At 52.0% G+C, this 23,854-nt stretch overlaps 3 protein-coding genes across 3 annotated transcripts; 2 read left to right on the top strand and 1 right to left on the bottom strand.

Moving 5' to 3' along the window:
* The first annotated feature begins 184 nt into the window (after positions 1-184).
* On the top strand, positions 185-6,669 carry NOTO (notochord homeobox). Its single transcript, XM_086700844.1, has 3 exons — positions 185-663; positions 2,210-2,424; positions 5,067-6,669. Exons 1-3 carry the CDS (start codon positions 297-299, stop codon positions 5,223-5,225), a joined length of 741 nt encoding a protein of 246 aa, XP_086556970.1. The 5' UTR covers positions 185-296; the 3' UTR covers positions 5,226-6,669.
* A 563-nt stretch (positions 6,670-7,232) lies between these two features.
* Positions 7,233-19,137, top strand: SMYD5 (SMYD family member 5). Its single transcript, XM_025932417.2, has 13 exons — positions 7,233-7,370; positions 11,187-11,295; positions 12,021-12,160; positions 12,629-12,750; positions 13,139-13,208; positions 13,830-13,934; positions 14,710-14,772; positions 14,990-15,060; positions 15,364-15,470; positions 15,863-15,919; positions 16,750-16,844; positions 17,494-17,564; positions 17,667-19,137. The coding sequence occupies exons 1-13, from the start codon at positions 7,275-7,277 to the stop codon at positions 17,809-17,811; spliced, it is 1,251 nt and encodes a 416-aa protein (XP_025788202.1). The 5' UTR covers positions 7,233-7,274; the 3' UTR covers positions 17,812-19,137.
* A 443-nt stretch (positions 19,138-19,580) lies between these two features.
* On the bottom strand, positions 19,581-23,642 carry PRADC1 (protease associated domain containing 1). Its single transcript, XM_025932466.2, has 5 exons — positions 23,482-23,642; positions 21,461-21,561; positions 20,826-20,935; positions 20,377-20,544; positions 19,581-20,126 (listed from the first exon to the last, which is right to left on the bottom strand). The coding sequence occupies exons 1-5, from the start codon at positions 23,546-23,548 to the stop codon at positions 20,006-20,008; spliced, it is 567 nt and encodes a 188-aa protein (XP_025788251.1). The 5' UTR covers positions 23,549-23,642; the 3' UTR covers positions 19,581-20,005.
* Positions 23,643-23,854: the final 212 nt, after the last annotated feature.

Here is a 23,854-nt window from a genome sequence, read left to right as displayed (position 1 = left end):
TAAATACGGAGTAAGGGAGGGAGTGCCCACCTTGACTTGGCGGCTTGACCGGCTTTGGAGGGTGGGGGCTTCGCAGCGCGCTGGTGGCCCCGCCTAGGCGGCTGGAAGAAAAGGCCGACCCCGGCCCCGCCCCGCCTCGCCAAATTTAAGAGCCCTCGTCCATCGCCGGGAATGCTCCTGGCCAACAAGTCTCTCTCCCTTTTGCGTGGTGCTCCCCCTCGTCCCTCGCGCTCCCTGCACGGCTGCCCACAGGCCGTGGCTTCACTCCCTGTGCCCGACAGGGCAGGGGCCGCGCCATGCCCAGCCCAGTGCCGCGAGGCAGCCGGCCGCCCGCTCCCCCGGGCGCAGGAGACGAGACCTCGGAGCTCCAGCGCCGCCCCGCGGGTCCAGGCAGGCCCCGCGCTCCCGGGCGCCTCGAGTCTTCCTTCTCCGTCGAGGCCATCCTGGCCAGGCCTGCCCGCCGCGCGCCCCCCGCCGCCGCCCCAATGTCCGGCGTCGCCGCGGACCTCGGCTCGGCTCCCTCCCGGTTTCCCGCGACGTGGCTGCCGGCCTACCTGAGCGTGAGTCTCTACCAGCCGTGCCCCCAGCTGCCCCGGACGGGGCTCCGCGTGGCTCACCTCTTCGGCCTCCAGGGCCTCGGCGTCCAGGGCCTCGGCGTCACAGGTACGAGCTGCTCGGGCGCCCGGGAACCGGGCGGGCGGCCGAAGCGTGGCAGCCGCGACAGCGGGCACAGGATAGAGACGTCCCTGAGTTTTGAGAACCACGCACGGTCGGTGGGAAGGGGGCCAATGACCCTTCACCTTGCCCTTGAACCCGAAGCCCAAGAGAGGGACTGGCCGAGAACAGACCACTGCACGAGGCTTCCCCCGCACGCACGCTGCTGAGGTGGGGGGAGATGTGTGTGAGCGCGCGGGTGCAGAGCAGAAGGTGCGGGGAAGGTCAGAGGGGGCCTCGGAAGACTGGGACAAGACCAGCCCTGGAGCTGCAGAGCGTCCCTTCTGGAGAATTAGTCTCTCGCTCCTTCCACAGCCCCTTTGAATAACGACTGTTAGCTTAGACTCTTCCCCAAACTAGCTCTCTTCTGGAACGCACGGCCCAGTTAGCTGGGAGAAGCGGCTGCTGCGGTGGTGAGGTTCATCGAAGAGCTGTTAGCTGGCAAATGCCGGCACCCCAGTACTGCCTCCACCGCTCACGCCCAGTCCGGGTGAGCATAAAGCCCCACACTTAACTGCTCTCTGAGTCTGCTTGCGTAACCCGTTCTTAAAAGAGGAACCTCGGGCTCTGGGGCTCAGGCACTTAAACCCCAAGGAGAATTTAACTGTGTACCTAACGTTCTCCTCTAGCATTTACATCCACCCACAGGAGCTTTTGCCATTTTTGGCAATCTGATTCACGGTTCCTCACCTCCCCTTGAGGAAAACAGGAGCAAGATTAACGCAAGCCTTGTCAACCCATACCAAGATCCATGTAACATAATCTTACCTGGTGCCTACTTCCTGGGTTCTCTCCATTCTGCATTTCCACCCCTTTCAGCTGGGCATTTCTCCACCCTTCCCTTGAGAGAAAGCCTAGGCTCTCAACCCTATCCAGATTCGTGCCACTGCATCTGAGCGACATGCCCAAGTTTCCAAAACAACTTTCCCTAACTGCCTCACACAGCTGAGGTCTGAATTGCAGCTTACTGCTTTGTATTACAGTTAATCTCATTTTCAAATTAGTTTTTTTTTTAATGTATGTTTGTTTGAGAGTGTGTGCTTGAGCAGGTATGGGGCAGAGAGAGAGAGAGAGAGAGAGAGAGAGAGAGAGAGAGAGAAGGAGAGAATCCCAAGCAGGTTCCAGGCTGTCAGCGCAGAGCCTGACTCAGCACAAATCCCACAAACCGTGAGATCGTGGCCTGAGCCAAAACCAAGAGTTGGGTGCTCAGCTGACTGAGCCACCCAGGTGCCCCTCAGTTTCAAGTTAGTTTTTGCATAGGTAATCCATTCCTACAGTTCAAACTCCACAATGTTTCCTAAGACAGATGGAGAAGAGTTTCCCCTTATATTCCTGTCCCCCAGTCACCTGGTTAACTCCACCCCACAAGAAGCCAATGACACCAGTCTCTTTATTCTTCCAGGGGTATTTTATGCATATTTAATACCTAAATACGTGTGTGTGTGTGTGTGTGTGTGTGTGTGTGTGTGTGTGTGTGTGTGTATCTGCTTTTTAGGCTTAGAGCTGGCTCACTGCTCAGGCCTCTGGGGCACTCCAGACTGGGCTCCAGCCGAGGAACTTCAGGACACTGAGAGACCTCAAAAGAGGGTTCGAACCATGTTTAACTTGAAGCAGCTGGAAGAGTTGGAGAAAGTGTTTACAAAACAGCACAATCTAGTGGGGAAGAAGAGAGCCCAGCTGGCAGCCCAGCTCAACCTTACGGAGAACCAGGTGGGAGCAGGGACCCCTGTGGGGTCAGGGCTGTGCCTGGGGGCAGACACTGCTCTCCAGAAGGCCCTGGGTGAGGTTGAGGGGAAGACATGGGCCTTCTTCCTCTGTGCCAGGTCACTGAGGGAGACAGGCCCTAATCACTGGCACACTTCCTACATGAATGAGGAAAGTAGTCCCGTTTGAAATCACATAATGGGAACAACTATGTTAACCTAGTATTAACCTAGAACTTATGTTTCCATGTTAAAAAGGGAGCTGACCATGAAGTTAAGTGTGTTCAAGGGACTAAATATTAAAAATAATAATAAATATTCACTAGAACCCTATACTTCACTTGAGCTACTACACCACTTTTCTGCTCTTTTCATAAGCAAACTTCCCATGAATTTGTTATAGTCACTCCATGTCCTCACTTCCCATCTACTTAACTCATTCTGATATGAATTCTTTCCCTACCATTCCATCAAAACTTCTCCTCCAGGTCTCTTAATGACCTCCATGTTGCCAAAGTCAACAGATGCTTTCCTCGTCTTATTCCCCACTCAGTACAGTTGACCTCTCCTCTTATGTAAACACATTCTTCTCTTGGCTTTTGGACACCACATTCTTGGTTTTCCAGCTCTCTGGCCACTTCCTCTGTGTCAACTTTGTAGGGTACTCTTTGTGACCTCAAATTGTCTCTGTAGCTGATCTCATTTATTCCCACGATTTTATTTTATTTTATTTTATTTTATTTTATTTTATTTTATTTTATTATTTTTTTAATGTTTATTCATTTTTGAGAGAGAGAGAGAGAGAGAAACTGAGCATGAGCAGGGGAGGGGCAGAGAGAGGGAGACACAGAATCCAAAGCGGACTCCAGGCTGAGCCGGACGCGGGGCTCGAACTCACCAACGGTGAGATCATGACCTGAGCTGAAGTTGGATGCTCAACCAACTGAGCCACCCAGGTGCCCCATCATTTATTCCCATGCTTTTAAATACCATCTATAAGCCAACAACTCCCAGATTTGTATCTTAGCTCACTCCTTTTTTTCCTAACTTGTACATTTATCTACCTTCTTTTTTTTAATTTTATTTGTTTTATTTAAGTAATCTCTACACCCAACATGGGGCTCAAACTCACAACCCCAAGATCATGAGTTGCATGCTCTTCTTGACTGAGTCAGCCAGGCACCCCTACCTTCTTTTTTTTTAAAGTTTGTTTATTTTGAGAGAGCACACATACACGTTTGTGGGGGAGGGGCGGAGACAGAGACTCCCAAGCAGGCTCCACACTGTCAGTATACAGCATACGCAGGTTTGATCCCACCAACCGTGAGATCATGACCCGAGGTGAGATCAAGAGTCAGACGCTTAACCAACTGAGCCACCCAGGCATGCCTCTATCTACCCTCTTGAGGTCTCCACTTGGATGTTTCCTGGGTATGCATTTCAACTTAAGTCTAAACTTCAATTTGTGACCTTTTTCTCTCCAGATCTGTTCCTTTCCCTACTCATGGTCCCACCATCCATCCAGTTGCTCAAAATACCAAGTCATCCTACATTCTTCCTTCTCTCCCACTTCCATTGCATCGGCAAGCCTTGTCACCTCTACCCTCAAAGTACAGCTGGAATCGCTTCATTTTTTTCCATTGCCCGTAGTTCACACCAGTCCCAGCTCTTTCTGGATCATTGCAATAGCCCCCAGCTGTCTCCCTGCATCTCCTTTCATCCTTTCTTCACAGAGCAGCCAGATGTGCAATTCACTTGAGATGCAAACAGGACTATGTCACATCCCATTTAGTAGCCTGAAAGCTGACACTCCTTATCCATAGCCTCCATAGTCCTAGGTGATCTGGGCTCTGCTGACCTCTCCATTTTCCCTTCCTTCACTTCCCCATCTCACTCTCAGCTATTTCAGCCAGTCTCTTTCTTTTTGGTCCTCCAACACACCAAGCTTGGTTCTACCACAGAGCCTTCCTACAGGTTGTCCCCTGCCCCAGCCTGCTTTTCTCTGTTCCCATTAAACTGGCCTCTGGGGGCGCCTGGGTGGCGCAGTCGGTTAAGCGTCCGACTTCAGCCAGGTCACGATCTCGCGGTCCGTGAGTTCGAGCCCCGCGTCAGGTTCTGGGCTGATGGCTCAGAGCCTGGAGCCTGCTTCCGATTCTGTGTCTCCCTCTCTCTCTGCCCCTCCCCCGTTCATGCTCTGTCTCTCTCTGTCCCAAAAATAAATAAACGTTGAAAAAAAAAATTTAAAAAAAACTGGCCTCTGATCCGGTGAACCTTAGCGTAAGTGCTGCTTCCTCAGGGAGGGCCAGACCCCTGTTCATACTCACATTTGTGTTTATGGATTTGTTTCCATATTTATTTCTCTCTCTCTCTCTGGACTGTGACTTCCATGAGGTCAGGGACCATACCTCTCTTGCTCACCACTGTATCACCATCACCTAGGATGGTGCCTAGTACATAGTAGGAGCTCCATAAATACTTGTTGGATGAATGAATGTGTCTAAAATTATAGGGAAGGGTGTTTTGAAGGAGATGCTTCCTTTAGAAGGAAGATCAAATGTGGACCAGAGATCAGGGGCCACTGTGGGAATGGGGGAAGCAGTGGGAACTGCTGGTCACATTCTAATTTCTGACCATTGCCTCCAATTATAGGTGAGGGTCTGGTTCCAAAACCGCAGGGTCAAGTATCAGAAGCAGCAAAGGCTGAAGCTACCAGCTGTGTCTGCCATGGCTGCCTCCCAGGATGAGCCCTCCAGCAGCTCTGACAGCAGCATCCAGAGAGAAGACACTGAGTCAGGAGTGGACAGCTGAGGACTGGGACAAAGGCTCAACCCAGGCTGTCTGGGCTAGTTCTTCCTGGGGACACCCACGGGAACTTCTGAGCCTTTTTTCTTCATCTGTATAATGGGTGCATTGACAATTTACTCTTCCCAGAGCTGACAGGATGTCTGTAAAGCTGTTACGGGGTGCCAGGCCCAGTGCTAAGTGTTCAGCAAGTGTTAAGGTTTATAAGTTCCCTTCACCTGGGGGTGTGGTGCTTGCAACTGAACTGGCCCCTCCAGGGATTAATCTTTTCCTGGCTTGCCTGTGGAGAAGGGGCTTCCTTGAATCAGTATTTGGGCCTAGAAGCCTCTTCCCCACCAGAGATGGTGGATATGAGAGTAAAGAGGAGGGAAAGGTAAACCATTTAGCCTACTTCAGAGTTTCCCAAAGTTTTCTGGTTTTGTCTGAACTGCTACCACTTTTAGGAGCTCAGCCCCAATTGTCTGCTTAGGCACAGACATGCTTCCCTGACCCCATCTTTTTCCCTCTAGCTACCCACTTTGACCCCTCTCCATCATTGTACAGAGAAATTTGGCTCTGCCTTTGCCAAAGCAGGCATTTTTTCACAAACGCTGCTGTATTTCCATGAGACAGTTATAATTTTTCCCCTTCAAGCCCCTAACTCATGGTTCCCTTTCCTTCCCAGGAATCTGCTCCGTTTCTAAGAAGCCTGCTGATAGCCTACCCCTGTGAGGCCAGTCACCAGCAATTCCAGAGCTCATTTCTCTAGTGCTCTACATTCCTGGGCAGGCCTCTGTTCAGAGTATTGATTTAGAATCTCCAATGGCTTCTGGGTAGAGGGGAGCTGGTGAAAGGAGGCCTGCCCTGCCACCTGCCGGTGACAGAAGGCACGGTCCCCACTGCTGTCTGCTGTGTTCTGAGGGAGACAGGAAGGGCAGGGAGCAGAGGTGAAAAACCACATGCCTCCAAGTGGTGGTAGACCATCTTCTCCTAGACACTAGGCCACAGGCTTGAGGCCAGGGTCCAGCTTCAAGAACTCTTCTCTCCCCCTGTCTTCAGGGAAATCCTTCCTAATGCTGGACCCAAAGTCCACTCTGTTAATCAAAGGAATCTACCTGCATCTACCACTTCCAGCACCTGCCTCCTCAATTGACTCACCTTTTAAAAATAATTTTAAAAAAAATCAACAGTTAACCTATTCAACAGTTACTAGGGCCTACCCAATCCCCCAATATGACCATGAGACCATAACAGAAGCAGACACATCCTTTTTCAAGGAGCACAGAATCAATTGGAGGACAAGGAAACGACGCATGGTTGTCAGACTTGGCTGTGGGGACAGATGCTGTAAGTCAGTGGTTCCAGCTTTTTGGGGTCCTGAATGAGAACAGGGCCTTCTGCTGTTCCCAGGACAATATGTATATGTACACTCACTTCACACAATTTCAGGGGTCCTCAGACCTGAGCTCCACCATCTACCCCCTTCTACCACCCCTAGGCTGCAAAGTCCCTTAAGCCCCTGAAGGGTCTGAGAGAAGCACAAGTCCAGCTTGATCTGTCGAAGGGCTGTCTGCCCCGCTGCCAGAAGGCCCAAGGAGAAGGGAATTCTTGCGCCCGACTTTGTAGATGGGGAGGTAGGGCAAGCTAGTCGTTCCTTTCAGGTAGAAGGTCAGAGAGGGTATAAGTTGGCCGGCCGCTGTCCCACCCCATGGCTGGATCCAGAGTGCCTGACTCTAGACGGGACACTGGGCGGACAGAGACAACAGACACCAAAACACGAACTGGACACAGATACATCAAAACTATACACACACGCACCGGCTATGATACATAGGTACGTACGAAGACACAGACGCAGAACTGCACAGATGTAAAAAACGCGGACCCAGCGACATCCAGCCATCGAACCAATCGACCTAAACACAGATTAAAGGGATCCCAATTTCCCAATTCGTACTTGCTAGCGCGCAAACCCTAGCAGCCTGGAGACACACTCGCCGGGGGCGGGGCCAGAGAGGGGCGGGGCCCCCCGGGTCGAGGCGAGGTCAAGGGTCAGAAGGCGGAGGCGCGCCCAAGATGGCGGCCTCCATGTGCGACGTGTTCTCCTTCTGCGTGGGTGTGTCGGGTCGGGCTCCGGTCGCCGTGGAAGTCCGATTCGTAAGCAGCGCTAAGGTGAGGCCGAGGCAGACCCGCCAGGGGCACCTACCGTGTCCGGCCTTGGAGAGAGCCTCGCGGGACCCTAGGCCCGGAGCCTAGAAGCTCCTGAGCCGTTCCGACTCTGCGGCTCAGCCCCTCCTCGCGGCCCGGGGGCTCCCCGTCTGTCCCCGCGCGCAGGCTTCCGGGGCGGTCACGCGGTGAATCGGTGGGCTCCGAAGTCTCCGTAGTCTCCGTGCGCGCCCCCTCCCTACGGGACCCGGTGCGCCCTCCGGCTGCCCTGCTCCTGCTGCTCCAGGCGGGGCCGGGTGGGCGCCGGGCCTTTTGGTCCAGGCTGGAGTACTCTGCTGCTGGGCCGTGGGGGTGGTGGGCGGGGACTGGCTGAGCAGAGGGTAGTGAGGGTAGTGAGTGGGCCCTCGGGGAACTTTCTGAGTGAGATTTGGGAATGGGGTGGGGAGAGAGGCCAGGACCCCTCACAAAGGCCTTGGGATGCTAAGGAATTTGGACTAGAGCTCGAAGCCCGTGGGAGCATTTGAAGCATTGAAACAGGAAAGCAATATGGTTTTGTGGTTATATTATCGTGTTTTAAAAGTTAATTGTAGAAAAATACTCTAAATGCATGTAAGGAAAGAGAAGATAAAAATCACTCGTAATCCTATACTTGTGCAAATATGTGGATACTAAAGTCACAATTTTAGGAACCTCTGTTTGATGCAGCAGGAAATCAACATCAATAAACCTATTTATACATATTTTTAAGAGTTGAGTAATAGTCTGTTTCAAGGGATTGCCACAGTTCATTCAGCCACCTCCTTATTTATGCACTTTTGCGTTGTATTTTATTTTTCATCCCTGAGGGCAAAGGTCCTGGAGCTCAGTTTCTGTGCACACATCCTTTTGTTCTCTTCATCGGAGTATTTTCTTTACTAGTTAACTTTGCCAGTTGATACGTGCAAAATGGTATCACTTTGTTTTAATTTACAAGTCTGTGTTTACTGATGAGGTTGAATAATTTATCATGTATACCAGCAGTGCATATACCTGGTCCCTGCCCAAGATGTCAGCCTTCTAGTCATCTGCCTCCTGCTCTCCCCACCCCAACCTTCCATTGCCTTCTTTCCTCTCCAGTGCATCTGGAGCATTCCTTTCCTTCTGTGGTAAAGCAGCTCCCCAATATCCTTGGCCTCTTCAGCTGCTCACATCTCTGTCTCCACCTCTGTTCTTGATTGGCTCAGTTTGATGGTATCCCAGTTCCATCACTCCTTGCAGGCAGAGACACTGACCTTTCCCTTCACTAAGTCCCCTATCTCTCAGCCCCTCTCTTCTTTATTTCTTCCTCTGACCTCATCACTTCAGCCACTCTGCTTGCCCAGCTGTCCTGTCCCAGCCTTCTGTCAAACCCCACCTCTGGAAGAATGAGCTGGCTGCTCTCTCTATTCCCACACACGATCTTCTGCTGGAGAAAATCACATACACACCCAGACATGCTGACAAGGTGGTTTACTCCAGGCTTTTTGCATCTATGTTCATCAAGCGAGATTGGTTTGTGACGTTTTTTTCTTTGTGCTATCTTCCTCAGGTTACTGCATCACAGTTATGCTTGTTTTTTGGTAAAATGGAGAAGCTTTCCATTTTTTCTCTGTTACTAAATAGTTTTTAAATAGCATGAGAGTTACTTATTCTTTGGTTTGAGGGAGCTGGCTCATGAACCATATGGACTAGGGGCCTCACATGGGGGTTGTTTTTGACTATTTTCTGTATTCCTTCTATCGATATTGGCAGGAATGATCTTTCAAAGATTTACCAACTACTCTGCCAGGGACAGAACATGATACTGTCTGACCAAAGACAGTGGATGCCAACCAGAATGCCATACTGGTGTGGGTCAGCCAGATACCAGCACTGCTTCTTTCTCTAGCTTTCCTTCCTTTTGAATTCAGTTCTGGTAATTTGTATTTTTCTAGAAAATTATCCATTTAGTAAAGCTCTTAAAGTTTACTACATGGTCTTAGAGTTTTGCACAATCTTTTTTCTAAAATTTATTTTTCAAATTGGAAATATCTTTGCAAGTTTATGCCCTTTCCACTCAAGGCATAAGCTTTCTCCAAGCCTCTTGGTAATTAATATTTAATGAGAGTGGCATTCTTGGAACCCTGCCTTATGTTTGGGGGATGAGTGGTTTCATAAAGGAACAGCTCTGATTCTGTTCCCTTTATTTTGATTACCAAATATTTTCTGCATCTGATCCTCCAGAAAGAGAGGGAAAGACATTGATATTTGCCCAATGTTGAGATTTGAGATTGTCAGCGATAATGTGGGTCCATGTTCATACTCCTTTGTCCCATAAAATAAGGCCATGTTTTCATTTTGCCAGATTGGGTCCAGGGCTAAAAGGCATGGAGGTGGGGTTCTAAGAAGACAACCAAGGGTGCATCAACGGCTTTGGCCAGAGGTTTTGTTCCAGCTGTCCCCCTCTGCTCAGGGCTCTCCTGGTCTACACATCCCTGCCTCTCTGACTTTGGGAGGTGCTGCTATCTAGCCACAGTGCCAATGCTAGAAGGAAACAGGGAGCTACCTGAGAGGCCACATGACAGGACGTTTTACTGCTATGTCAAATCTTTTTTTTAATTTCTTTCTCTTCTTGTGACAGTTCAGTGCTGGCAGGGGCACCACCCCTCTTCTCTAAGTGAATAGTGGGAACAAGTGCCCGGCAGAGCCAGCAACTGCCAGGGTTCTGAAGCTGTCTCCTGAGTCCCTTTGCACATCTGAGAAATAGCAATTCAGCAGTTGTTTTCTCATCCTTCATGCCTTACATGATGTTTACAGTGCTTTAGACCAGAGTTCCTCAGACTTTAACGTGCATTTGAATCACCTGGGCATCTTGTTAAAATGCACATTCTCATGCAGCAGGTCTAGGGCATGGCCTGAGATTCTGCATTTCTAACAGGTGTCCAAATGATGCCCATGCTGCCCACTTATCATCTCACTTAGAGTAATAAGGAGCTAAAGCTCATAAGGTACATTCACCTGTGCTTTATCATGGCATCCTGGAAACTACCTGGGAGGTATCATTATGATGCTTTTCATATGTGAAACCATTGCCAAGAAGTGAAGCAACTGGGGTGCCTGGCTGGCTCAGTCAGTGGAGTGTGTGGCTCATGGTCTCGGGGTCATGGGTTTGAGCTCCACGTTGGGTGTAGAGGTTACTTAAATAAATGAACTTAAAAAAAAAGAAAAAGAAAAAGAAGTGAAGCAGTTGGCTCCAAGGTTCACAGCAAGTAGTGTTAGGGTTGGTGCTAGGATTCACCCTTCCTTTCAGCATAACTCTGAGAACTTGGTGAGTTCCCCATCGACCAGGGAGATAGGGCACATTCTCCCACAGGCGAGGCCTCCCTCTCTCCTGTGGCATAGGAGTCCTTTGCAACCCTGAGCAGTGGTGTCACCGCCAGGATCCTGGAGGGACACATGGGTGACTCGAAGAAAACTGCCCTGTCGTTACCGGCTGCTAGTACAGGAGGCTCCAGCCTGCCGTGAGACTTGGCCCTGCTCTGGCCATTCCAAAAATTCTCCTCTGGCTGACAGTGTGGCTCCCTCCCCATCCCAGTCCCTCTGCTCTGAGCAGGCTGAAAGAGATGTGACTGAAAGTAGGTCAGAGCTACATTTCCAGAGGAGGCAGTTGGTGGGCGGGGGGGGGGGGGGGAGGTGACCATGTTCCATGAACCCTCCCAAGGCAGAGGCCTCTCCTGAGAGGGAGGCGTGGCGGGGGGTGATGCTGGGAAGCCCTCTGGGAGCTTTCTTTCCTTATGGCCATCCTATTCCTTCTCTCCCTTTTAGGGAAAGGGCCTATTTGCCACACAGCTGATCCGGAAAGGGGAGACCATCTTTGTAGAACAGCCCCTGGTGGCTGCACAGTTTCTCTGGAATGCACTTTATCGCTACCGAGGTGAGCACATCTCGTCCACTCCTCATGGCTGCTGGGCCAGCTGCCTGTATGCATGGAAGAGAGCTACATACATTCCCACTAGCTGATGTCTCTGGGAATTCAGGTGTTGGGAGAAAAGCTCATCTTGGAGAACCGTGCCTGAGAATCATGCTTGTCTCTAGTCTTAGGCCATTTGGGGCTGGGAGTGAGCGAGGGATGGGCTCTTCCAGCCTGCTTCCTGGGGGAGGACTGTCAGGCAGGCAGAACTCAGTGTGACCTGCAGTATCAGGGATTGGATATCATGTGGAAGGGCTCTGTGCCAAAGGGCAGCTCTCCACCAAGAGGAGGCCACTCGCCCCTTGGTCAAAACAGGCTGAGTTAGGGGTCAGAAGCAAGTAGGATGCCCTTAGCTTTTCCAGACACGTGGTTTTTTCACACTTTTCTTAGGCTAGAGACAAACATGAAAGGAGGGTCAGTTGGCTCCAGAATGTGGGGAAAGCTCAGTCTGGGGGTTAGGAGGGGAGCCCTATAGACTAAATCCCAATCTGCTTTTGAATGCATGTGAAATCATGCACCCATTCTGTTCTTTAACACAGTTGTTCATTCACTTACTTCCCAAACATTTGTTGAGCACCTACCAAGTGTCAGGCACTATCTTTAGCCCTAGGGATGCTTCTGTGAAAAAGACAAAATGTGGCCCCTGCTCTAAAGACACTTACATTGTCACATGGGGCTCTCTCCCTCAGCCTGTGACCACTGCCTTCGGGCACTGGAGAAGGCAGAGGAGAATGCCCAGAGGCTGACTGGGAAACCGGGCCAGGTTCTGCCTCACCCTGAGCTGTGTGCCGTGCGCAAGGACCTCCACCAGCACTGTCCCCACTGCCAGGTGAGCATCCCTGGGGAGTGCACCTGAAAGGGAGCTGGTGGGAGAAGGCTTAGCCGAAGTCCTCTTTGGGGAGACAGGAATGACAACAGACCTGCTCGTGGCCCCTGAGAGCCATAATGTAGGGTAAGACATTCAAAAGGCTGTAACTATTCCAGTTGTGTTCTCCCTGTCCCGGTCCCGCTATCTAGAAAATTGGTTCAGTGGGAACTTGCCCTCTTCCCAGGAGCCTGGCAGGGGCTCTTCCCTCTACTTGAAAGCTCTCTCCTTCCCATAGTTCGACAAGCCTGGGTGCCCCTCTCACATGCCCCCGGGCGGTGTGTGCTTTCTCATCTTACGATGTCACTGAGCTACTGCTCAGGGGCTGTTCGTAGAAGGAGTGCAGTCAGAGGAGGTGAGTACCACTAAGGAAGGTCTGTGCCTCACCCCATGGCCAGATCCTAGGGTGTTGACCTCCACCCACTCCACCAGGTGATGTACTGCAGTGCGGAGTGTCGGCTGGCGGCCGCCGAGCAGTACCATCAGGTCCTGTGCCCAGGGCCCTCCCAGGACGACCCCCTGCATCCTCTCAATAAGCTACAGGAGGCCTGGAGGTGGGTAGCATTTCATCTCTTCTTCCCTTTATCCTCCCTCTCGACCTGCCTGCCCGCCTGAGATCAGCAGATGCAGTCATCTTTTTTAAACTGCCATCCCCAGATCTTTCCTCCAGTCTTAGGGTTAAACAGAAGTCACATCACCCAACCCCCTGCCTTCAGTGTGAGCCGCCAGTCCCACTACCCTCAGCATTTTACACACTCCCAGGAAGAGCCCCATTAAGCCCATGGGGCGGTAAAGGCCTGCCCTCATCCTTGCCAATGACATCTCTCTTTGGTTATAAATAGAGTTGATAGAAAGGATTCTCTGTAGTGATCAGACTGGGCTTCCCTGAACACAGCTACTGGGGAGGGGATTTCCAGACCAAATCTTTTTCTTTCTCCCCAGGAGTGTTCACTACCCCCCCGAGACTGCAAGCATCATGTTGATGGCACGGATGGTGGCCACAGTGAAGCAGGTAAGCCCACCCAGACCTCCCACGGAAGCCCCTTCTGGCCTCATGTGCCCTTTGGCCTCAGTCTCCTCCTCACGTCAAGTCCCTGGCTTGGATGCAGAGTTCCCTCTGCGCTTTCCAAAGGAGAGCTGCTTGCTGTGTAAACTCAGGAGCAGCTAACCATAAATCTGGCAGGAGACTCATCTTTCCTGCAGCCTCTGATCTAGGAGAGGACCTCCTGTGCAGCAACAGTTCACACATTCAATTTACAGGTGCCACTTTCTCAGGATTGCCTCTTATGTAAAGTGAGAGAAGCCACTCCAACCCATTCTGTTAGTATTGGAGCTCCACAACCCCATTCTCCTCTTTTTCCAAGTGTTGTTGAACTGGCCAGCCTGGCCCAGTTGGGGAGATGGTTGGGTGTGGGCAGGATGGGAAGGAAGTCCCCAGGCCAAGGAAGGGTCTACCTAGAATCTCATGTGTGATGGTGTTTCGCTGATGGCAGAGGCTTTAGAATCACAGGCTACTCTCCCGCCTGGGTATGAGGGACAGCAAGGAGATGGGTGTCCCTGAGTCCGTGCGTGCACACGCGTGCACGCCCAGGCATATGCGAATGTGATCCTGAAGTATATTTGTTCCCTGCAGGCTAAGGATAAAGATCGTTGGATCAGGCTCTTTTCCCAGTTCTGTAATAAAACAGCCAATGAGGAGGAGGAGATTGTCCACAAACTCCTGGGGGACAAATTCAAGGTCAGTCTTCCCCCATGATCCCCTCATCCCAATAGCCTTGGATGTTCTGTGGCTACCTGAGGGGAGCTCCACATTTGGTCCTTTGGCAGCCACAGAGCCTGGAGCCAAAAATCTATTCAGAGAACCTATCCTCTTGCCACTATTTAACTTTGTGACCTAACAGGGACCGAAAGTTGAGAAGTGGGGTGAACAGGAAGGAGGGGTCGGGTGCCCTGACATGGTAAGGCAGAATCTCATGATAGGATAGTGGCGGGTAAGTCAGTATAATGGAAAGTGGAGGGTCAGGGAGCAGGCGTGAAATAGCATTTTAGCTGCCAATGTGCTGACTGCCCACTCCCACCCAAAGATTACACATTCTCACTGAGGACAGCAGACTTCCACGCAGGAGCTGCCTGAAGGTGCAGGCAGGGTTTCAAGGGCAGCTGGGGTGGGCCTTCCTGCATTTATTCTGAGGAGAGGAGGGGGTCGTCAAGCTTGTCTGGAGGCCAGGTCAGGGAGCCTGGAAGGTGGTCGCGAGGACAGTCATCTGAAGCCAGGTTGCCTCAGCCCTCCTGGAAAATAGGAATTTGGGGTTCCCCACTCTGGCTTGGAACAGGCCAACAGACTGCCAAGGTTCTTTGGAAGTAAGAACTCTGTGGCCTTCCTTTGCCTTCAGGGAAAGTTCATTCTACAGAGCTGGCCCCTTTTCTTTTCCTTACCTGGTCTTCTGGGCCCTGCCTGGGTGCTAGTGGGAAATCCCCAGGATACAGGTCTCTCCCTGCTTCCCCTAAACCAGGGCCAGCTGGAACTTCTACGGAGACTCTTCACAGAGGCCCTTTATGAGGAGGCGCTCAGCCAGGTGAGCATGGGGAAGGTGGGACCAGTGACCTCCTGGTCATTCCAGCTCTCCAGGAGCAACCGGGTCAGCATCTCCTACTCAGAGAGTTAAGCCAAGACTGACTTGGTGTGAAGTTGGGATGGGATTGACTCACAGAAGACTTCCTGAACAGAGAGTTGTTTCAGGAGAAAAAGCGAGTGGCTGTAATCTGAGCGCTCATTTTTCTTTCTCCCCACAGTGGTTCACACCAGATGGATTCCGGTCTCTCTTTGCTCTTGTTGGGACCAATGGCCAAGGAATTGGGACCAGGTTAGGAGAGAATGTTCCAAAGCTATTGCACTTGTCTGTCAGGGCTTGGGCGGGAGATTGACAGAGGAAGGTAGCCACACTTCCTTTCAAGATTAGGGTTTGATTCTGTGGCAGGAGAGCTGGACTGGATGCAGTGGTGGGAGTCAGAAAGACTGAGGTGGTAGTTTGCTCCTGGGAGCCTTGGTCTTTTGGGGAAGATGGGCCCCTGCCCTGGAGAAAGAAATGGGCTTAACCTGTCTGGAGGTGGAGAGCCCTGGGAGCTGGGCCTCCTTCTCTCCAACCATGGATGCCTGGGACCCCCAGCTCCCTGAGCCAGTGGGTCCATGCCTGTGACGCTCTGGAGTTGAAGCCTCAGGACCGAGAGCAGCTGGACGCCTTCATTGACCAGCTGTACAAGGACATCGAGGCAGGTTGGTGAGATGGAGCCTTGGTCTCACCCAACCTTGAATGACCCCCTAGCCAGACACACAGTCTTTCCCCGAGGGGGTTCTGAGCTAATGGTTGGGGAAGGTAATCCCTATGTGCCTATAGGAAGCTTCACATCTATCCACAGGACAAATAAGATAAGACATGACCCTGAGATCCATATAGAGTCTGGATGCTGGGGGAGGGGGGTGCTGGACAAGTAAGGTGATGTCATTTATAGAAAAGCAAGGTTTATGCCTCCTGGAAGCAAGTTTAGATGAAATGGTAGTGACTGGGTGGCAAGACAGTGGAACCAGTGCCTATCCTTGTAAGTCTAGTTTTCTTTTTCCACCTGTAAAATGGATAGAATAACATCTACAATGTTACTGTCTTACAGCAACTGGAGAGTTTCTTAACTGTGAAGGATCTGGCCTCTTTGTGCTTCAGAGCTGCTGTGAGTCCCGGCATTGAGGAGGGGTACATCTCTCTCAGCCCCTTTTAGGCTGGTGGGGAGGAGTCTGGGATCAGGATTAGGTCTGGGCTTCCTTGGGGATTCTCCTGGGACTTTTTGTTGCATCAGTTTTTCATTCATTCATTCATTCATTGGATTGCTTGTGCCTTAATATATGTTTATATATAAAACCTTCCAGTGGGCCAGGCCCTGTGCTAAGGCAGGACACAGAGCTCTGTTCCTTGCAAAGAGAAGCATTGGCCTTGCACAACCACTGCCCTCAGGCTCCTGGGAGGAGGGAGTTTAGGCTAGAAGGGTGGTCTCATCAGCACCTAACAGGGAAGAGCAGAGCCAATCACACAACTGTCTTTTCCAGATCTCAGCCTCCCCCCTCTGGTTTCCTCATTGTCAGCCCTCCCAAGGTCTGGGGCATGCTACCCCTCCCAAACTAGGCTCGCAGGGGGACTGGCTCAGCTGTTACCAGACATCCAGTTGCCAACTGAGTTAATTGTCTGGCATGGGGTCCCTTTCACGGCCCTGTCCTTCCCTTTGTGGGATACTAGGAACACAATTGAGAACAAGTTGCCCAGTGCTGAGGACAGCAAGGGCAGTGATGGCAGGTGGGAGGGGGTGGCAAGAGGAAGTGCATTTGTGCCTGTGCTCTGTGGTCTTTAGGAAAGAGCACTGGATGGAGGGAGTCAGGAAATTTGGGTTCCAGGACCTCTGTAGCCCTAGCAGGGATCAGAAAACAAGGAAGGATGGGACCCAGTTCTTTGCAAGTTGAGGCTGTTATTTTTATTAGCAGTCCTTATTTCTTGCCTCTTGTGACCCAGGTAACCACAGCTGTGTCCCCAATGCAGAGACCTCCTTCCCAGAAAACAACTTCCTTTTGCATGTCACGGCCTTGGAGGATATCAAGCCAGGAGAGGTGAGAGGGCTAGGAGCTGTGGGGGGTGGGCCCTGCAAGTTCTCTCCAGGGATTGGAAGCAACAGTGGCTAGAGCCCCAAGTTCAGGCTGTTCAGCTGATCCCCACATGACCCAGGGCAGGAGTCTTTTTACCCATGGTTATGCTCAAACCCACAGTACCCCCAATTCTTCAAAAAAAATAACCAGAAAACCTCAGAGCAGTGATTCAGAGACAAGTGCATGCCCAGGTTCTTGTCCCCAGCCACCTTTTGATCAACAAATCCACAGCTTCCAAGAAAACAAGAGATGGCTCTTCGTAGCATGGGCTATGGGTGCACGTGTGGGTTTGGGGTTTGGAGTCCTGGCTGTTAGCACAGTGCGCAGAGCCTGGTTGAATCTTCTTCCAGAGCTAGTAGCACCATGTCAAGATAACCTCTGACAATGGCCACAGACCTTAGCCATTGGCTGCCTATAGTCGTGGCCTGAGGCTAACCACTGTCCCCTCTCTGTCTCAGACATAGGTTGTTTGAGCCTCTTGGTGGCCTTCTGAGAGCACAGGGAAATGAATGAGGGCCTAGCTCCTGGGAGATGGGACAGTGGTTGGGGAGGCCCTGATCCCATCTAAGAGACAGCACAGACTGTCAGACTCTACCACTTCTCTGCCCTCCAGGAAATCTGTATCAGCTACTTAGACTGCTGTCAGCGGGAGCGCAGCCGCCACAGCCGCCACAAGATCCTCAGGTGCCAGCTGGGATGTGGTGGGTGGCTGGGCTCTGGGAGGCTCCATCCTGGTTACTGCCTGACTTCACCCTCACCACCACCCCCACCCCCCATCTCCTGCAGGGAGAACTATCTGTTTGTCTGTTCCTGCCCCAAATGCCTGGCAGAGGCTGATGAACCCAACGTGACCTCGGAGGAGGAGGAGGATGAAGAGGAGGAAGGAGAGCCAGAGGATGCAGAGCTGGGGGATGAGATGACCGATGTGTGATGTCACCCTGCCTGGAAGGGGCCTGCCCCAGACCCTGCAGGAAAAGGGGGACTTCCCCCAGAGAGGAGGCTTGGAAGGAACTCCCCCACTCCCGTTGCCTGCTTCCCCCCCTCCATTCCAGCTCTGTTTCTGCCAGAGAGTAGTACAGAAGCTGGACCTTAGGCACGCCACCCCCCACTAGACCTCATGCCCTGGACACTACTGCTGAGTGGCTCAGGCTCTGCGTGGTCACTGAGCCTCTCAGTGCTGCCCCCTCAAAACACACACACACTGAGGTATCCACTCCAGTCGGCGAGCAACTCCAACAGAGGTCAGAAACAGTGTTTCTTCCACTTGGCCCCATGGCCATGCTTCCCTGTCCACCTGAGGCTTCACGGCTTTCTACCTACTACAGACGGGGGTAACAAGAGATCGGCCTGACGGCACTGAAGAAGAAAGGGGAGGGGTGAGATGCCTTCACCTTCTTCCCCACTCCCACCTTTGTGGCTGCTAAGGCAACTGCCTCCTGCTGGCACAGCTAGGAGAGGCAGGAAGGAGCAACTGGGTCTCCAGAGCACCTTCCCTAAGGCTCTGTGCTGGGGACACTGAACCAGGGGAATACCTTCCTCTCCCCACCCCCACTATTTGGACATCCAGGGGAGTGGAGAGTATAACCCCTTCCCCAGATTCCAGAATCTCTGTACCTTGTGCCTTGCCTCTCAGGCCCTGGCACAGTAGCTGGCCACGTGGGGGTGTGTAAGAGGCCTCTGCCTCTCTCAAGAGGGGCATGTGGGGAGATGACCCCTTCTTCACACTCCTTTCCCACTGAGGACTCTAGCAGCATGGCTGAGACTGAGTGATGACAGGCCTGTGCTCCTTAATTTCAGATGCTCAAGAGGCTTCCCTGGTATCAGTTTAACATGGGTCAGTGAGGAGCTCTCCCGGCCTCAATCTCCATCGTTAGGGTCTCCACAGAAGAACACTGAAGTCTTCCAGAAACCTAGAGGAGCTAGGCTAGATATTCTGAGATAAGCCCTGTCTGTGTCACCTGCCCCTCCACCCCCAGATTAGTACTACCCCTCACTCTTGGGTTGGATGCTGTGGGAACTATAGCCTATCACTTGCGATTTCTTTGCCTACTTTCCCTGGGCGGGGGCTGCCACAACCCCCTGCTGAGGGATATCTGAGAGGGCAGGTGCCCACCCCATAGGCTCTATCCTAGATCATGAGCCAGGTGGAGCTCACCTGTCTGGCCTATTGGGTTCTTCACAGTAGCCAGCACCCCTCATGCCCCCGCCTGCCCACTGTTCTCAATAAAGTGTGAGTGGTGACAGGCCTCTGCAGGAATGCTTTGTGTAGAATGACTTGACAAGCTGTCTGAGGCATGCAGCAATCACATAGTTGGCACAGAGGCACATAGTTTTAGACCAGGCAATAGCAGGAGATGGGAGCTGCAGCCCCCCAGCAGGCTCCTCCCTGGTCACATCTACAATGCTGTGTAAATGCCAAGAGCAAGGACCTCCTCTGAGGTCCAGCGTGGATCCCCAGGACCAGGCTATCAGAGGAGTCTTCTCAGGGAACTGAACTACAGCTTCCTGAGTTCTTGAGCAGGAGGTAGAGTGTGCTGGGATCCAAGATTAGCAGCCTAAGCACTGGTTCTAAAGGACCTTGAGCAAGTCATTTACCCTCTGTGGGCCTCAGTTTCCTCCCTTCAAAGCAGGGGCATGGGACCAGATGAGAGAGTGAAGGCCCCTCCCACCCTGCATGCTCTTATTCTAGGACACAGTTGCAACCCTGATGAGAGGCTTTATTGCTAAAAAGTCAGTGAGGGTTTATTAATTCCTCAAACACCACTCCAGCAGCTGCTGTGAAGTACACTGAAGAGACCCTGGGAAGGGGAGGCGAGAGCCAGGTGGGATGTGACAGGTCACAGATGGCTCTCAGGCCACCTGCCCTTAGCCCGTGTTCCAGATTCTAGTCCAGAAGCTCTGGGGCCTGGCTCTTGTCTATTCCCATAGCATGAGACATTTGGGGACCCCAAGGAAGGGAAAGCCAGTGGCACAGCTTTTCTTAGCATAGCCAAGGCCAAAGCCTTTTTCCCCTACCCGGCTCCACCTGTCCTCAAATGCTATCCCCAAATCCCAAATAGCAGAATTCCTGGATTTCCCCTTCCCAGCCCAGAGTTGTTTATGGCTGGTGTGTGGGACCAACTCTTCTACCAGAAGGTCCAGGGCGGTTGCAGCAGCTCAAAGGTGGGGATGCTGGTGACATTGACTGGGATGGAAATGATGGCCCATGGCAGCCCATGCTGTTCCAGGGAACGGCGGATCATGTAGCTGGGAGGGCATGAAGAAAGGTGGCGATGGTCACTTTCTCAGCACCCCATCATACCCCATTGTCCCCATCACTCTGGGAGTTCCAGAGCCCAAGGACTTGGCCCTTCAACTGGGGCCCTCCAACATTTTTGGCCCAAGGACTCGGCCCTCCAACAGAGGCTTGTGGGAAGGGACTGGTGATTGCCCTTGACCTCCCCAAGTCATGGCACCCAGCCTGGTGCTGATACAGCCAGAGACAAGGAGCCCTCACCCATCTCGGCCGAGCAGGAAGAGGGCAGGGATGTCAGCTGTGCGCTGGGTACTGTCCTGGATCATCTCCACGTAGAAGCTGTCATTATCAACCGCGTTGTCAGAGATGATCACTGCCCGCCCGCCGTGCTCCTGCACCACCCGTGTCTTGGAGAGGAAGGAGCAGCCCCTGGAAGAGGTGGTGATGAGACCAAAGGAAAGGCAGGGTCCTAGCTACCCCTCCTCCAGACTGTCACACCGGAAGGATGAGAGAAGAACCGTGGAGAATTTTTTGTAAAGGCTCATACGTAAATGGCCAAAAGGCATGGGTAATCTTAAGACATCTCTTAAAGACCATTAAAAACATGAATTATTTAAGAACCGCTATTTCAAAGCACCACTCCCAACACTGATCTCAGAATCTAACCTACACCTGCCCTCCTCTTGTGCCTGTGTCTGTCCGCTCCTTACCCTCTCTCCACCAGAGCGATCTGGTCCTGGATGAAGAAACCGTTGCTGAGTTCTCCACAGGCCTCTGAAGGTTCCGCAGGGACAAGATGAATCTGCTCATACCTTGTGTGCTGAAAGACATTTAGGTCAGAGCGTGAGGAGACATGCCTGTTGTAGGACCAGGCTGACCATCCCATTCTACCGGTTCCTCACAAAGTTGAAGGAAACATAGAGTGGTTTCTGTGTGCTGGGCACTGGAGTATTTTTACTAAATTCTCACAAAGGCTTATCTAGTTGTCCTACTCCACGGTGCCTTTTCATGAGATATGTAGGGGAGTTGGTAGGATCCAGAAAGGGGAAGTAATTTGCCGTAAGCCACATAGTGCAGAGACAGCTAGCAGAGCCCTTGGTTTTTCACGATTTCATGTCCCCAGAGAAGACAGCTTCTCTCTGTCTGGTGCCCAAGTCTGTATTACACCCCGGGGAATAGCTAGCTGGAAGCCCTTCCCTCCTGCACAGCAGCCCCTGGAGGGCAGGCCTGGATTGTGCACCCTTCCCTGTCCTAGCAGTCAGGTATTGGTTGAAGGGATGAGACGGTCACCTTGACTTAGTGGGGTGGAGACAGGAGCAGAGACAAAGGGTCTCCCTGAACTTACAAAGATACCACCAAAGTCCTTGGCAGGTGTGGCCGTGAAGATGTATCGAATGTCTCCAGGACTCAGCACTTGGAAGTACAAATAATCATGGATGCGTAAGCCTGAAAGATAGAGTACAGGTAAGAAACTTCCAGGGAACAAGCTGGTTCAGGTTCAGGTCATGGACCACTTGCGTACAACTGGGCTGGCTATAATCTGGGCTCAGGGACCCAGCTTCAGCCAAGTGAGTCCTCCAGGTGGGTGAGATAGATGATCTCTGTCCTGGGGAGGATAGAACTGATGCAGATAGTGTTAGTAACCCCAGAGATAACAGCTGCTGCTGCTGCACTGATGAGCCAGGAAGAGTGAGAGCTCTTGTGTTCCGAGGATCCATCCCTCTTTGTTCTGAAGTGGACCTGAGAGTTTCAAGGTGGCGATGTGGTAGCCTAGGTATAAAACAATTTGTACTAAAACTTAAAAGTTGACTCTGGTTCCATTGCCATCCTCTTAGTCCAGCCACTATCATTTCTTGTCCTGACTGGTCCAGCTTCTTAATTGGTTTATCTGCCTCCATTCTTGCTCTCTACCATCCATTCCCCAAACAACAGCCAGGGGTCTTCTTGAAATATCTTAAAGCAAATATGATCAAGTCACCACTCTTATGGCTTCAGTACCCTTCAACAACTACCCTTTGCAGGGTCCTGTTCCATCTGCCCTTGGCTACTACTACAACCTTATCTACTCCTTTCTGGCCTCCTTTCAATTTCTTCACCTCTGCATCTTCTTGCAACTGTTCCCTCTATCTGGAGCCTTCCTACCCTTGCCCCCAACCCAGCTCTACCTCTTCACCTGGCTCACTTCTGCTCTTTGGTTAGGTCATAGCTTAGATGTCACTTTCTAGAGAAACCCCTCTGCCCTATCACTGCCCTTTCCCTATGCCCATTCAAAATGTACTTTTTCTCCATTGACACTTTCAACATAATTTGTAATTATACACTATTCAGAATTGTTTAATGTCTGTCTCTTCCACTAAGGCAAAACCCACAGTTTTGTAGCTTAGTTCAATGCTGTATCCACATTATGTAACAGTGGCTAGGATATGTGGGTGCTCAATAAAGGTTGTTGAAGGAGTGAACAACTATTTTCAGCTCAGTCGCACTGAGGGAGAGAATTTCCAGAACAACCAGATTTTTCTGGGGTGTGGGATCCTCTCTACAGCACTAAAGTTTGATGTTTTGCCTGGACTTGAATCCTTGGTTGCCTTAGCCCAGAGAGATAGAGGAATGTGGAAGTGTGGAAGCTGGTCAAATAGTCAACAAACTATGAAGCCACTACTGTGTGTCAGGGGGTTAGGACTGATTGTGGCTTTAGCTGTCCTCTACTGCCCAAATCACAGAGACCAGATAGAGTTCCATTGGCTTGGCATTGGGCTTTACAGCCTTTCATCCTGAGAGTGGGGACTTCCCATGAGATACAGATATATTTCCAATGAGCCGCCTTTAACACTAAACCCCTCCTCCTTACCACACACATCTTGCCTGGCCTTTGCATCTGCTGATCTGTGTAAATCAAGTGTGGTATATGTATGTGCTCACATATGTGTATGGGTGTATATACTTATGTGCTCCTTTAGGTGCAAACAGGTTGTGTGTGTACGTGTGTGCTTGTACGTGGGGGCCCACGTGTAAGAATGTGTGTTCCTGTATATGTATGTGAGGGCTCACATACTATCTCCAGCTTGGAATATCTCTAACTGTCCCTTGTTCCTTCTCCTGGTCGCCCCTTCAGCCATCTGGGCCGGCACTACTGGGGGCGTGGAGAGGAGTCTTGCTTCGACGTGGGGAGCTGAGGACTCAGAGCCCAGCCTCAGGCCGCGCCCTGCTCACGTCCCTGGGGGCCAGCACCCACCACTCCAGTCGCCCGTCCCTAGATCTGCCCTGCCTCGAACTCGCGGGGTCCCAAGGTGACCCGTGACTCCCGGCCCGAGACGCGAGCAAGCTAGACGGCCAGCCCCGCCCCGCAGCCCTGCCCGTTCCGCTCACCGTGGGCCGCGACGTATGCGGGGAGCCAGAGCACGAGACAACACCAGCCCGCGGCGCCGGGGACCATCTCCAGGGCCCGGCCCGGCGCCGCGCTTCTTCCAGCCGCCCCACCGTGCTAGCTCGCTGGACTTCAGCCTGACAGCTGCTCCGGCCTCCCGCCCCCAGACCCGCTCTTGCCGCTGGTTGGCGGACAGGAACGAGGCTGACGGCTGATTGGCTCTGATGCCTGTTCCTGTAGCTACACTTTCCGCCTCTGCGCCTTAGCCCACTTCCTATTGGTCGAGAGAAGTGGGGCCTAGGACTGATTGGCCTAAATTCCTAACAGCAACTGCCACCCCTCCCAACCCGCGCCCCAGCGTTTCTTAGTTTGGAT

The sequence above is a fragment of the Puma concolor genome, chromosome A3 (assembly GCF_028749965.1).
Source record: "Puma concolor isolate L17-30 chromosome A3, mPumCon1.1.hap2, whole genome shotgun sequence".
Taxonomy (NCBI): domain Eukaryota; kingdom Metazoa; phylum Chordata; class Mammalia; order Carnivora; family Felidae; genus Puma; species Puma concolor.
Note: the sequence above shows the minus strand (reverse complement) of the source record. Positions and strands in the feature narration are given on the sequence as shown.